This window comes from Rhodamnia argentea, chromosome 11 (assembly GCF_020921035.1).
Source record: "Rhodamnia argentea isolate NSW1041297 chromosome 11, ASM2092103v1, whole genome shotgun sequence".
Classification (NCBI taxonomy): Eukaryota; Viridiplantae; Streptophyta; class Magnoliopsida; order Myrtales; family Myrtaceae; genus Rhodamnia; species Rhodamnia argentea.
In genome coordinates, this window is record NC_063160.1 from 3,829,623 (window position 1) to 3,844,038 (window position 14,416).

At 36.6% G+C, this 14,416-nt stretch overlaps 1 protein-coding gene across 1 annotated transcript; it reads left to right on the forward strand.

Moving 5' to 3' along the window:
* The first annotated feature begins 5,508 nt into the window (after window positions 1-5,508).
* On the forward strand, window positions 5,509-8,462 carry LOC115739414 (uncharacterized hydrolase YugF-like). The gene is made up of 6 exons (XM_030672489.2): window positions 5,509-6,154; window positions 6,244-6,413; window positions 6,563-6,694; window positions 7,648-7,740; window positions 7,874-7,941; window positions 8,208-8,462. The coding sequence occupies exons 1-6, from the start codon at window positions 5,833-5,835 to the stop codon at window positions 8,368-8,370; spliced, it is 948 nt and encodes a 315-aa protein (XP_030528349.1). The 5' UTR covers window positions 5,509-5,832; the 3' UTR covers window positions 8,371-8,462.
* The last annotated feature ends 5,954 nt before the right edge of the window (window positions 8,463-14,416 follow it).

The following is a 14,416-nucleotide window of genomic DNA, read 5'->3' on the forward strand; positions in this document are numbered from 1 at the left end:
CCATGGCCCGGATTAGGTTTCTTCAGCCTATTATGGCTGGCCGACCGGTCCACGAGTCCGACTAATCGTAGCGTGTTTTTAGGATTATCGGTGGAAGAAAGAGGATTGTACGCATAGCATCGGTTTAATTCTCTATATCACATCGAGTGCTAGCAATTTCTTTTTCGCGATACATGTGTAACTAGGTTTTAACTTACATAAATACTTGGTGAGCGAAATTAATAAGATTTCTCAAGGGTCTACGATTCACCGATTTTAGGTTGAGCCTCATAATAGAAAAGGATTTTAGTTTGTTAATTCTAAACTCCCAATTCAATAGTTCTGCATAAGAATTATCGAATCAAAGCGTCGCTTAGGTTGCGAAATAATAAATGCCACTTAGTTTTAAATTGGTTACACCCATGATCAAGAGCGATTCCCTACGAGATTGCGGCTAAGGATTGTTGGTAGTTTGTTTGTAAAACAAATTAAGAGGTGCCTTGTCCCGCATCAAAAAGATGTGAGTGCGCACGTGAACTAAATTTGGCACTAACAACAATAACTATTATGTCCTATTGAAATAGTGCGACTAATTACAAAAGGCTCTTACAACATTTGAAGAGGTGCATCCGAATTATGTTTGTTCGGATATAACTGCATAACCTTTCGAAAGGTTATGTCTATTCGGACATAACTTCTTAACCTTCAAAATATTGCGTCTGTTCGGACATAACTTCTTAACATTTGAAAGATTGTGTCTCTTCAAATATTTTTTCTATAAATTACTAATTGTTTCTATTCAATTATTAAATCTTCTTCTTTCAATTTGTTTTTTTTGTTTCTTTCCAAATGAGAAATACAACCATTGTTTTTTCAATTGTTTCCCTAGTGAGATCTTGGAGAAATATCATAGGTGCTATCTGCTATTCTTATCGAGACTTCATTGTATCCTAGAGGATATTTGCCGAAAACCATTAGCAACATTGTAGGGAAAATAAATACTTAAAAAGAGTGTTATCACGTCTCAAAGTCTTATTCCGTTGTTCATCCCATTCGACGATATTTCCCAACAATGAGCTCAAAGTTTGGTGGCGATTCAAATGAGATCGAGGGACACTATCGGTTGGAAAATCGCAACCCATGAAAATTTATAGCGTGAAGTTGGATGGGCAAGAGAAACAAATCTTCTTCATGTAAAACATACTCGGTTTGGAGTCAGTTTCGCTCTCTTCTCCTCAAGTTACTAAGAGGTTTCAGTTCGGATGGGTTAAATTATCTCTTTCGAAAGTAGATGAATCTTCTCCTCCTTCTCAAGTTCCGTGAATAGCCACTAAAAGTACCATGGACGATCTGTTGATAGAATCTAATGAATGATACTCTAGTAGCTATGGAAGGTCAATACTGACTAGGCTATTGGAACAGTGGCTCTTGATATGATATATTTGTGCAAAAGCTTTTACCAAGCTGCCTATATTGCTGTAATTTCATAAATAAATAAATAAATAGAAAAAAGAAATTATATTTTTAACTGTAATTGTGTAACTTCTCACTTCCACTTGAAGTGGAGAGTGCCTCTTCATTTTTCATCAATGTCAGCTAATTTTTAAACTGCAAATGAGTAGCCTCATCCCATACAAATTCATCTATGGAGAAAATTGATTTAAATGGAAGGAAGACTAATGGACATGTACATGCAACATAAGATCAAATCTCAAATTCACAGCTGATGGGTCTTCTTTGAAGCAAAGAGTCACTTGGTCTTCCCTCTTTTTTTTTTTTTTTAAGGTTACGATAGGTGGTCACTCAAGACTAGTTCACAGACTTGATTTGAAGGACACATGTGAAGTGCATACAGAAGCTCAGGGCACGCCCAAATGATTGGTCTAGATGGACTCACCCTCCTTTTGAACCAAAGCATATATGCAGGCTCACTTCTGCAGACCCAAACTTGTGGGATTGGCCTCTCTTTTTGTTCTCTTTTTTTTTTGTTTTATGTAGAAGTGATAGACTACGATAAAACCTTAAACAACCAACGAAAGTAGCTTACAAGCTTGAGAGCAAAAGTATAAGAAAAAGTTTTAAACATATTACATTGGTGACAATTAAGCCATCAACCTTTCAACCGTGCTGATTTTATCCTAAACCTTTTGCGTTTATGTCAATTAAGTCAATCCGATAAATTTTGACCGAAAATAGATGACATGGACATTGTCTGTCCTACGTGGCATGATCGGCGCCGACGTGGATATTTTTTAAATTAAAATTTTAATTATTTTAATTATTCTTTCTTTCCTTTTTTTTTTGGTTGACGAGGCTGCAATAGCCTTGCCCATGGCCATCAAGGCCTCGCCAGACACAAATGACGCTGTGAAGGCCCTCACCCAGGGCTGCGACCCTTGATAGCAGCTGGTGAGGGCCAGCCAAAATTAAAGAAAGAAAGAAATAAAAATGAAAAATAATTACAATAATTAAAATTTATTTTTTAAAAATAAAAATTTTTACTTCAGCATTGATCACGCCACATAGGACGGTTAACGCCCACGACCGCTGTTTATGAATTTAAATAGTCAAATGAGAGGAGGACAGTTGAATTGTTCCCGAACTTAAAAGGGTCGCTGTACCGTGAAATAGAGTTATCACCGCCGGTTGATTTTATCCTTGCCCAGAGTTTATTCGTCGGTGCTCCCGACATATTTGGGCAGAAATCTACGGAATCCGTTCATATATTAAATACAACATGCCTAACCTCGACTGCATCGTCACCCACTTCCCACCAACATTGGAGTCCTTTGACAACGACACGAATGCTTTCAAGAGATTCTCCAAAATTATTTTAGAAAATGGGGATTAAAAAAGAAACAAAAACAAAAAACAAAAGTCGTCAAGCTATTTCACTTGTATCTTGCAGTCGTCATCTTACCAAATTGAGTATCAAGGCTTCATTTATTTCGTAAAAATACATAATTAAAAAAATATTTTTCAAAAAATAATTGTTTATACCACTTACAAAAACGAACGAACGAAAAAAAAAAAAAATCATCTTCTACGAAATTATTTAGACATAAATTGTTGTTGATAATGAAAATATTTTTTATTGGTTAGTTATTTCAAGTGATATAAAATAATCATTTTAAAGAAAATAATTTCAAGTTGTTTATTTTTCACGAAATAAATAGAGTCTAAGTAATGAAAGAAGATGCCGTGACATTTTCAACATTTTGACAGTTTCTTTTGTCATATGAGCAATTAGCATTTAGGAAAACAAAAAATTCCTTATTAACTATGCTTGACAAGGATTATCTGTGGATCACACGTGAAGGTGACACTTCCAAACGAATGTTTGGGTGCATTTTTTACTTTTAATTTAATTTAAATTTTGAGATGGACACACGTTAAAATTTTAAAGCCCAAAGCAATGTCAACGTTTAAAATATACAAACATTAGCATATAAAGTGAGTCGTACATGGTGCGGTAATGAATTGATTGACAATGTGAACATCATAGGTGATACACGGATGAGTAACATTGGGATATATAAGCCTGCCAACTTGTCGATAAAGTATACAATTTGAAAGAGGAGCCCCTTCTTTGTCATGGCATTAGTCCAAAGAGGAGTTAAACAGTCTTTTTATCAGTAAGTCCTTCTTGAGAAATAAGATTAGTGGAACATTTCGCTTGAGAAAGATAATACATGGAAGAATCCGAGTCAATCGTACTGAGCTTTGTAATGCCCACAAGATGACAACTAATAATAACCATGTCGTGTACATATAAATGCAATAGAATATATCCATGATGTTCGCCAAACATAGAGAACATGGTTATGGGACTAGATGTAAAGCCAAACCTCTTGTGACCAAGCTAAGTTTGGAATAACATGCATGATGAGCCCATTCAGTCCAAATAATGCTCGACGTAATCAACAAGCTTTTTAGGGAGTATAGCTATATCTAGGAGACTCGACATAGACTTCCTCAGTAAGGGCACCATTGAGGAATGCATTTTTAACATTCATTTGGAGTAGAAACTATCGCTAAGTAGATGCGACGACAAGAAAAATTGAACAGAAGTAAGACGTGCAAATGGAGCAAAAGTCTTATTATAGTCAGTTCCATGCTCCCGAGTAAAACCTTTTACTACTAGTCGGGTTTTGTAGGGTTCCACAAGACCATCTATCTTTGTTTTAATCTTAAACTCTCATCTACAACCTACAACAAACTTTCCAAGGGGCTAATCAACCAAATCCCGAGTATGAATTTTGTATAAAGCCTATAATTCATTTGTCATTGCTTACTATCAAAGAGAATTAGTGCTAAATTCTCTATAAGAGTGAGGCTTGCCAAAAAAATAAACGTAAGTTCAACTTATAATGGCTGAACGACGAACAGAAGAAAATGTAATGACCAAGGGTGGAGAATTCTCGAACGCTGCAAACATGTCAGGAGCTGCTGAAGTGGTATCAGCAGAAGTACCATCATCAAGATTAGGAGAAAAATTCGAAGATGAAGGTTTAGAAACCGCTAAAGGATTGGTGAAAAATTATGGGTATATCTCTCCTTTCGAGTGCATGTGGGATGGTGCTTCTAATTATAGTCTTTTTCGAGTCTTTAAGCCAATGCTTGTTTTGGTCATCTTCTACTAAATAAAAGCATGAAGTTATAAATTTGTGTCCATCTTGAAAGTTTAAGCTAATAATTGAAGAAAGACCGCGCACATATAAAGAGCATATAAACCCCTAAGACAAGTGATGTGTGATATTTTTAACAACCCTTCTCACGTGAAAATGAAATTAGAAACTACTCATGAAATTTGACAAACGAGAAGTCGCACACGCGAAATAAATTAGGATAGAACTTGGCTAAAAAACCAAGGTGAGATTATGCAGAACATAGTGTATAATGAAGAGTTCATTAGATATCTATACTTCATAAAATATCTATCTAATGTGACAAGATATTACGATTTCAATTATTATCAAATACGATCAATCAAGGATATGGCTCATTCCTCAAAAAGCACCAGCTTTAGCTCGGATTTTAATTTTAGCCTTAACATTTTATGTCTCATAAAAAAGCATCAACTTTGGCTCAAGTTCCAATTTTGGACCAAACACTTTTTGCATCTCATTAAAAAAATACACTACCTTTAGCTCGGGTCCCGATTTTGGTCCAACCTTTTTTTCCCCCTAAAAAAAAACCACCAACTTCATTTGGTACCTAAATTTACACCCCGTCAAATTTCATCCAATGGTGTCGTTAAAAATTTAACAGCACCATTGGACAAACTTTGACGTAGGCTTGAATTAAGTACCAATAAAAAACTGATGTTTTTTCATGAGACGAAAAAAAAATTTAGGTTAGATTAAGGTCGGTGCTAAATTTCATTTTTTATGAGATAAATAAAAATATTTGAGCCAGAATTGGAATTTGAATTAAAGTTTGGGTTTTTTTAAGGGCCTTATGGATATGCACAACTAAAGATATGGAGAACATTGCCAGTCTCACCTACTTTTGTGGACCTCTGTCATCGGCTCTTCCTCAACCTCCGTCTCTTGAGCCCACTTTTTGTCTCTTTTCGACCCTTGAAGTCTTAAACGTGGAGCTCCTCCGAATCTTCATCCCAGTAAACACCAAATCTACATTACTGAAGAAGATACCCAATTAGCAGATTGCCTTAATCTCCATCTCCGCTCAATCCAATTGTCACGTTCTTGAGAAAAAATGAAGACCCTCTTCGTTTCTTGATCAAACCCACCGTATTTTTCCATCCAATTCGTCCTCCAAAGCGAGCCAATCCCCAAGAAAACTCAAGAGGATACCCGCAGAGGACGAAACAAGAGAACCCAAATCTTGATGGCGAAGTGCTTCAGCCTTACGGCGATGAGGGACAGATGGTTTCGCCTCTCCTTCTTCCTGGCGGGCCTGAAATCGACCACCACTGACCTCGGCGGCGGCACGGTCATGCACTGTTGGGTCCCCAAGACGTGCGAGCCCAGCAAGCCCAACTTGCTCCTCTTGCACGGCATCGGAGCCAACGCAATGTGGCAGTGGAACGAGTTCATCTCGGCCTTCATCGCCCGATTCAACGTGTACGTGCCTGATCTCTTGTTCTTCGGCGATTCCCACACGACCCGGCCCGAGCGGACAGAGCAGTTTCAGGCTCAGTGCGTCGCAGGTAGGGACTGTCGATTTTCTGACACGACGCGGTAGCACATGACTCGAGCAAGACTGACTCGAATCTAGCGTATTGACCCGCTTTTGCAGGAGTCTTGGAAGCGCAGGGAGTGAGGAAACTGAGCGTGGTAGGATTAAGTTACGGCGGGTTCGTCGCGTATAGCTTGGCGGCGCAGTTCCCGGAGATGGTGGAGAACTTGGTTCTGTGCTGTGCAGGGGTGTGTATGGAGGAGAAGGACCTGGACGAGGGGATGTTTCAGGTGAGCCTATAAACAGTAGACGGACTAGGTCCATTGATGATCCTTGTGTGTATTTCCTGCGGAATTCAGTGCGTGTCATACCGTTTCTCGATACTTGTGAGTTGTGATAGTGGAACTAATTGAGTCTTGGCGCAATTTGGTCTTGGCAGGTGAAGACCGTGGACGAGGCCGTGACTTTGCTGTTCCCGCAGACACCAGAGAAAGTGAATGAGATGTTCGAGTTCGTATTTCACAAGCCCGTGGCGAAAGCGCCCGCTTTCTTAATTCAGGATTATATTGATGTAAGTTGATGAAAAGTTACAAATCTCTCAGCTTAAAGTTTGTGTTTTTGCAATTGCCTAAGAAATCAGAGATTAGTTGATGCCTAGCGTTCAGAGTTTGTGTTTTTGCAATTGCCTAAGAAATCAGAGATTAGTTGATGCCTAGCGTTCAGAGTTTGTGTGCTTTGCTAGCAAAATCAGCACACTTCCTTTTCCTGATTTGTAATGGACGTTTCTACAGTTGGTTATCAGCTAGTAGCTACGTCGAATGAGGAAGTAAAATCTTATGAGGCTATACTCTGTTTTCATGTTATGACTAAGCCGTTTCTTGACCATGCTCATAGTGGTCTAGTGTCACAATTGTTATTGTTTCTTGTTTACGAGGTTTAGAGTGAATTAGATTCTATAATTGAACAAAGCCTCTTTCCTAGTTTTAGCAGCTCTGGAGTGTTTGTCATGTTTATGTGGATGTTTAATACATGAAGTCCTCCTTTTAGCGAACAGAGTCAATACAATGTTACTTTTCCATTCTATGGGGATCGATACACATGCAAGGACTTCTGAACATTTGGTTGAACGAGGATTATGTTTCAGCATTGTGCCCTCGACTATTGGAGCTTTCTTCCCTCTAACCCATATTGGAGGCTGAGGAATATTGCATTGGCATTGTCTAGTCCATGCTCTCGACTATCTGGAGCATTTTGGACACTAGACAGAACGAATAAGTAGCTTGTTCCTTATGAGCTGAGACCACATGATGTCTAGTCATGAAGGCCGCTAGAGATTAAACAGCGCCTTGTGATGTAAAATGATAACTCTCATTGTCATCAATCTTAGCTGTGCTGTTTCAACTGACTTATGAAAAGCGAAATATTTTTATTTGATGATGCTTCTCACAGGCAATATAGGAAAAGTTTATCTCGATCACTCAAGTTCTGTGGCATTTCAACATAGGTCAGAATGATTGTCTGCAGGTTATGTGGAAGGAGCACCTTCAAGAAAGGATAGGGCTGGTCAATGCTTTGTACAAAGATAGGAAGACATCTAATCTTCCCAAAATAACTCAGGTGTCTTTCTCTTGAAATCTCTGTCCTCTCTATCGGACTCATGCAATTTACTCATTACATATTCACAATGATTTTGTCAATTTCTTCTCTCTTCCTTGGCATCCTCTCAAGCCCTCGATCTTTTCTGATGCAGCCAACACTGATAATCTGGGCGGAACATGACAAAGTCTTTCCAATGGAATTGGGTCACAGATTGAAGAGGTTCCCCTTCTACGCTCTGCTTTGGTTTTTCTACTTTCTTCAAAAGCTTGATTCTCTAACAAGAGCTTGTGTAAACAACATCATGGGAGGAAAACAAATCTTCAGACCAGCAATGTTCATAATCATCTAAAACCACTTCAGTTTGAAAATTCGATGTTCACGTGCATCAAAATATCTGGAGGATCTACTTTTGCTCTATGGCTCTTGGAAGATTTTCTTATGGAATAACCTGCATCCTTTTCTATGGTTCGAATGACTTTGGCTAGGCATTTGGATGAAAACGGGCAATTGGTGGTTATAAAGGATTGTGGTCATGCGATAAATAAAGAGAAGCCAAAAGAGATGTACAAGCACATCGAGGAGTTCCTTATTGATCCACTCCTTTATCCTAAGAAGGCAAATCAAAGCAGTGGCCAGAAGGTGGACTGAGAGTCGGCAATAAATTTATAGTCGAATCAGCCTTCTGCAGCATGCTTGTCCAAATTGTATACCGTACATGCATATTGATATAATTCGAAGAAGCACAGTTCAACATATTGTGATGATTATCATCTTAAGAGGATCTTTGAAGGTGCGGAAGGGTTGATACAACTTGTTTTTAGGAGTGGCGTCGGAGTCCTTTGTGCAAACTGATTTAGAGCCGATGCTGCTCTCCTGATGATGGCCACGTCAGGCCAAAATCAATTGTTGTGCTAAAGTGAATTTTATGTCTTGTTCAAGGAGCTAGATGTTCCCAGCAAAATTTGGCGTGGTACGTTTAGTTATGACAAATTTGGCGTGGTAAGTTTAGTTATGACGTTATTGACCATACAATTGTTGGAAACAATCTAGGGAAAGAAGGTTGGCCAAGTGTTTCGACTCATCAGGCGCATCAGGCGCCACAAAGATTCATCCTTGGCTAGCGGAAAAGTGTCAAAAAAGTTCTAAATCTATTTCATTTATGTCAATTCAGTCCTAAATCTTTTGCATTAGTGCCAATTCAGTCTTAAATTTTTTATTGATATTAATTCAGTCTTAAATCTTTTGCATTGGTGCCAATTTAGTTCTAAAACTTTTTATTTATGTCAATTTAGTCCTAAACATTTTGTACTTGTGCCAATTGAGTAATTTCACCAATTTTGATCGAGAATCGCTGACATGCTACGTGGTATGGCTAGTCTTGACGTGGACATTTTTAATATTATTTTAATATTTTTAATATTTTTTCTTTTTTCTTATTTTTCTTTTCTTGCACTTTTTTAAAAATGATTACGAGTTAAGCTTAACTAATACTATGATAGAAATAATAATTGTGTAACAATTTTATGCATATTAATATAACTAGTAATTGAGATGCTGACTATATTGTGAATTATATTGAGTTTGTTGAAAATTATGTAATTATACCTAATACTGAGCAAATATTATTATGGTGATTATTAAGTCATTAATGATTTTACTATGATAAGTAATTATGTATTATCAAGACAACATAATTTTTAGTTCAGAAAAATTTTACATATTATTCAATAAACTATAGAATAATCATAAATGTGTATAAGTCAGAATAATTACAAATGATGTTGCTATTATATAAGTAACAATAAAACATCGGTAGAGTATGGGGTTAAAAAACAGAATGATATTTTAGGGATGGCTACCGTAATAGCTATTACTGCAAGCAAACACTATTATAATTTACAAGCAATCAACCTGTAAGAGAACTATAATTTTATAGCAATAACTACAATCAAATGTGCAGTTATAGTTAGTTCCCCTAGCAGAAATAATTCTAGTGAAAATCTTAGTATTCACGGTAAATGTTCCCAAGCCAATGTTCCATAGCCATGTCCATCAATGTTTGGGGAAACTTTTCCTTCAATTAGAAGTGTCAAACGGGTAGGTCGGGTCAAAGATGGTCCGACTCATATTGATCCATTTGACACATTTTGACTCATTTTCATACATTATAAATTTAACGACTAATATTCGACCCATATTTATTAGACATTGCTATATTTAACCAAAAAATACAATACTTGTTTCTTATAATTTAATAAAAAAACTGATACTGCTGAAGTACTTTAATGCAATATAAATTTAATGAATTTTTTAAATTTTTTAAAAGGTATTTTTTATTTTTCTTTTCTTTTCCCTGTTATTTTTTATTTCTTTATTTTTTTCTCCTCCCTCCGTCGGTTGCAAAGCTTCGGTGACAGCCGGCTCGTCGGCCGAGGGCAAGGTTGGCGAGCTCGTAGCTCGCTAGGTCCCTGCGACCTCGAGCTCCCTAGCTTGAGGCCAAATCCGATGAGCCCCGAGCTTACCCGAGGCCGGCGAGCTTACGGCTCGCTAGGTCCCTACAACCTTGAGCTTACCCGCTTGAGGCCAAATCCAGCGAGCTCGGGGCCAAATCCCGATGAGCCCCGAGCTCGCTTGTGGCCATCACGGCGAAGGTAGGAGGAAAAAAATAAAAAAAATAAAAAAAAGAAGAGAAAAATATAGAAAAGAAAAAAATATAAATAATAAAATAAAATAATAAATTATTAAAAAATTTGGAAAACTTATTTATGTCTCACTTAAAATAGTTATCATAACTAGCTCATTTATGATCCATTTAGGACTCACTGATTTTTAAATAACCTATTTATGACCTGACCCACTTTTAGAACTTAAGCAACCCATTTATGATCTACCATCATAGGTCAAATATGTGTTCTAGACGCATTTTGCCATCTCTATCTCCAACCAATCTTCTGGTTGATTGGTTATAAGCATGGACATCATCCCATGTCCATCAATGTTTGGGGAAACTTTTCCTCCAACCAATCTTCCGGTTGATTGGTTATAAACATGGACATTATCCCTATCTAGGTTTAGTTAAATATGCCTCTCGTATTCCATCAATAAGAAGCATGGTTAGAGACAAGGGTAACCCTATTTCGGTATCATGATTTAATGGATAAGTTTCAACTATAGTCACGTGTGGGATCATTCTTTCCTTTTCTTTCTTTCTTGCGATAATGATGAGGAAACCACCTTAGTCGGTATACAGATTGGGTTTTGAAATATTTTGCTAACCCCACGGAACAAATGAGAAGTTGCGCAAATTTTATCATTAAGAACGTTGTATTACTATAAGGCTTTATTTATTACGTGAAAAATAAATGATTTGAAATATATTTTTCTAAAAATGATTGCTTATGTCACTTGAAATAATTAGCCAATAAAAATTACTTTCATTTTCAACAACAATTTATGTCAAAATATTTTTGTGTAGGATGAAATTTTTTTTCGTTCATCCATTTTTCAAATAATATAAGTGATTGTTTTTTGGAGTCTAAGTTACACATTGAACAAGAGAGAACATATGATGTGATTTATAGATTGTCATCACTTGAGCTCTACTTTTAGAGAACGCTGGATTGTCAACAGGGGAATCAAAGTTAATAATCTGTGGCTATCAGTAACCTCTCTTATATTCATCCAAATGTTCTTGACAATCAGTAAACAGGAGATGATGGTAGAGTCATGTATTTTTGTAATATTTCCTTCACAAAAGTATTAAAAAATTATAAAAAAAAATTATCTACGTCGGGGCCGATTGTGCCACTTAAGACGACTAGCATTCACGTCAACGATTTTCGGCTAAATTGACTTGATGGAATCAATGGGCACAAATAAAAAACAGTTTAGGACTAAATTGATACAATTTAAAGATTATATCAGTGCAATAAGGTAAGAAAAAAAAAAAATTTGTGCTTTTCCCGTCTCGTGCATGGAGAACAAAAGAGAGATTACCATGTGGATGCGGATCATAAAATGAATAGACGATACGTCGAGAGCTACTTTCCTTCACGGATCTCGGCATTCTCGTGATCCAGTTGAAAAGTGCATTAAGCGAAAAAGAAGAAACATAAGGCAAGTTTCATTCAACCTTCTACCCAATGAAGGAAAAATAATGTACCACTCAACCAAACCAAAGAAGTCTAACCTAGTACAACTGTGTCAAATCAGTTTTAAACTTTTTTTATGGTCAATTGAGTCCTAAACTTTTTATAGTTGTGTCAATTCAATCTATCCATCTAATTTTGAACGAAAATCGTTAACATGAACGCTGACTTTTCTACGTGGCGTAGCTGGTGTTAACATATGCGTTTTCCGTGCTTGATTTTGAGAGAGCTCTCGCATTGATGGGCATTTGAAAAGTTAAGATATTTCATTGAACAAAAGCATGTTTTAAGTATTCAATTGAACGAAGGATATAAGATAAACACCGGTTGCAATTTTTTAACATATAGTAATAATCTATATTAATAATGTCTCTTACAATCTAACTATTCCTGGCTTTCCGGCAACACGAGAAGATGGCATCGTAGTGTTTTCAAGAAACAGTAGTATTTCCCTTTTTTTTTTTTTTTTCGTTTCTTTTCTAGTTAACATCCAATTGCAAACTTCATAAATAGTTTAGAGACGTCCGAGAGGGGAAATTGTCCAAAAAGTCCTAAACTTATTACACTTTTGCCAATTCAATCATAAATTTTTTAATTTTGTTAATTGAGTTAGAAACATTTTCACGTTTTGCCAATTGAGTCCATCGGACTAATTTTGACCAAAACTCGCCGGATCCTACGTGGTATAACCAACGCTAACGTGAATAATTTTTAAAAATATTTTAAAACTTTTTAAATATTTTTCCTTGTTTTCTTTTTTCCATTTTTCTTTTTTTTCCTTTTCTTTTGTTTTTCTTGTTTCCCTTTGCCGGCAATCACTAGGCTCGTCGATGGCCGGAGGAGGTTGCCGGCCTCGAGGCAAGGGTGGCGGTTGCTAGAACGGGCGAGGGTGCCCTCACCGGCCTAGAGCCGGGCGTCCCTCATCCGAGGCCAATAACCTCTACCGAGCATTGACAAGGCTTGACGATGGCCGAAGGAGGGAAACAGGGAAAAAAAAGGAAAGGAAATAAAAGAAAATTGAAAAAAATTAAAAGTTAAAAGCAAAGTAGAAAAAAGAAAAAAAAATCAATAAAAATTTCAAAAAACATATGAGAATATTATTAAAAAGGTCAACATCGGTGTCGGTCCCGCCACTTAGGAAGGTTTACTTTCAAATCAGTAATTTCTAATCAAAATTGACCGGATATATTCAATGGGCAAAATATGAAAAAGTTTAGAACTGAATTGATAAAATTAAAGGTTTAAAACTAAATTGATAAAAATACAATATGGTCATGACTTTTGGATAATTTTCTTCATTCGGGTCGATCCATATATTGAGAACAAAAACGAACGGAAAAATTGACTGAAGGGAAATTGAGAAAAGTCTGGTTGCTTTAGAATCAAAACTTTGACGTTGACCATGATCCTAACGATAAGACGTGCAATAAAAGTGCTTGGCAAGAGACCCGACTGTACGAGGATTTGAACTGAAAAGTCTTAACTATAGTATAAATGGTTGACAAAAGAGAGATTACGTCGTGGATGCGTATGTCACGAAGAAAATATCTTCAAATGAATCGACAGCACAATGATCACTTTTTCCCTTCACGGATCTCGACATTCTCGTGATACGGTTGAAAAGTGCAAAAACCGAAAAAAAAAAAAAAACCCTAATAATTTTGGTTGGGGACGACAACGGGCTGGGGTTAAATCCATTGCCCGTGACCGAACCCCATAGAGACTTGTTGGTGAATGGATTAGGTCTCTCCGGCCTATCATGGGCCGGTTGATGCTTTCTATTTCGTTACATGTTGATGATAAATCATTCAATTTCTAACAGCTAATCTTGGAACACGTTTGTTTTTTTTTTTTTTTACCTTGTAGATGGAGAACAAAATTGAAAATTTTGGGGCTAAATTAGCATTCGTACAATAGGTTTATGACTGATTGGGATTTTTTCATGGCTGCCTTATCACCTCATAGAGCTTCAATAAAATGGTTGAATGAATTAATTTCTTTGTCAATAAAGCTTTCTATATTTAAAATTTGTTGACAACCAATGTCATCTTAATGCAATTTGTTAGGTGTTCAACTGTTAATATGGTTCATCATATATTGATGCAGTAGTTAACTTTCATTTGCTTAAATTCTTAATTAAGGCATCTTAATTATAATACTTCTACTTTCTATAGATCCAGATATGGCTTACTTAAGTTTGGGTGCTTGTCTACATCCTAATATTAGCGTTATTGCCAGGTTTGGTTGCTTATCAGATTAATTACGATTTCGAATTGCTAATTAGTTAGCATAGTCTTTTTTTGAGAAAACTGATATTCTGAACTTTTTGTCCTTTCTATCTTCACATCACATTTTTCTTGAGAAAATTACTAAAAAAAGTCCTAGTCCACGGGTCCACACGTCGTAGTGTATTTTTAAAATTAAGGGGGAGAGAGAGGATTGCACGTGTAGCGTTGGTTCGATTCCTTATGTCATAACTAGTGCAAGCATGTTCTCTTTCGCAACAAATATGAGATTATGTTTCAACTTACTTCTTACCTAATTCA

Excerpts from the sequence above, each read along its gene's own strand:
- LOC115739414 (XM_030672489.2), top strand. The coding sequence starts at position 5,833 with ATGGCGAAGTGCTTCAGCCTTACGGCGATGAGGGACAGATGGTTTCGC. Across the intron at positions 6,695-7,647 it reads TAATTCAGGATTATATTGAT|GTTATGTGGAAGGAGCACCT; the intron begins GTAAGTTGATGA and ends GATTGTCTGCAG. Across the intron at positions 7,741-7,873 it reads ATCTTCCCAAAATAACTCAG|CCAACACTGATAATCTGGGC; the intron begins GTGTCTTTCTCT and ends TTTCTGATGCAG.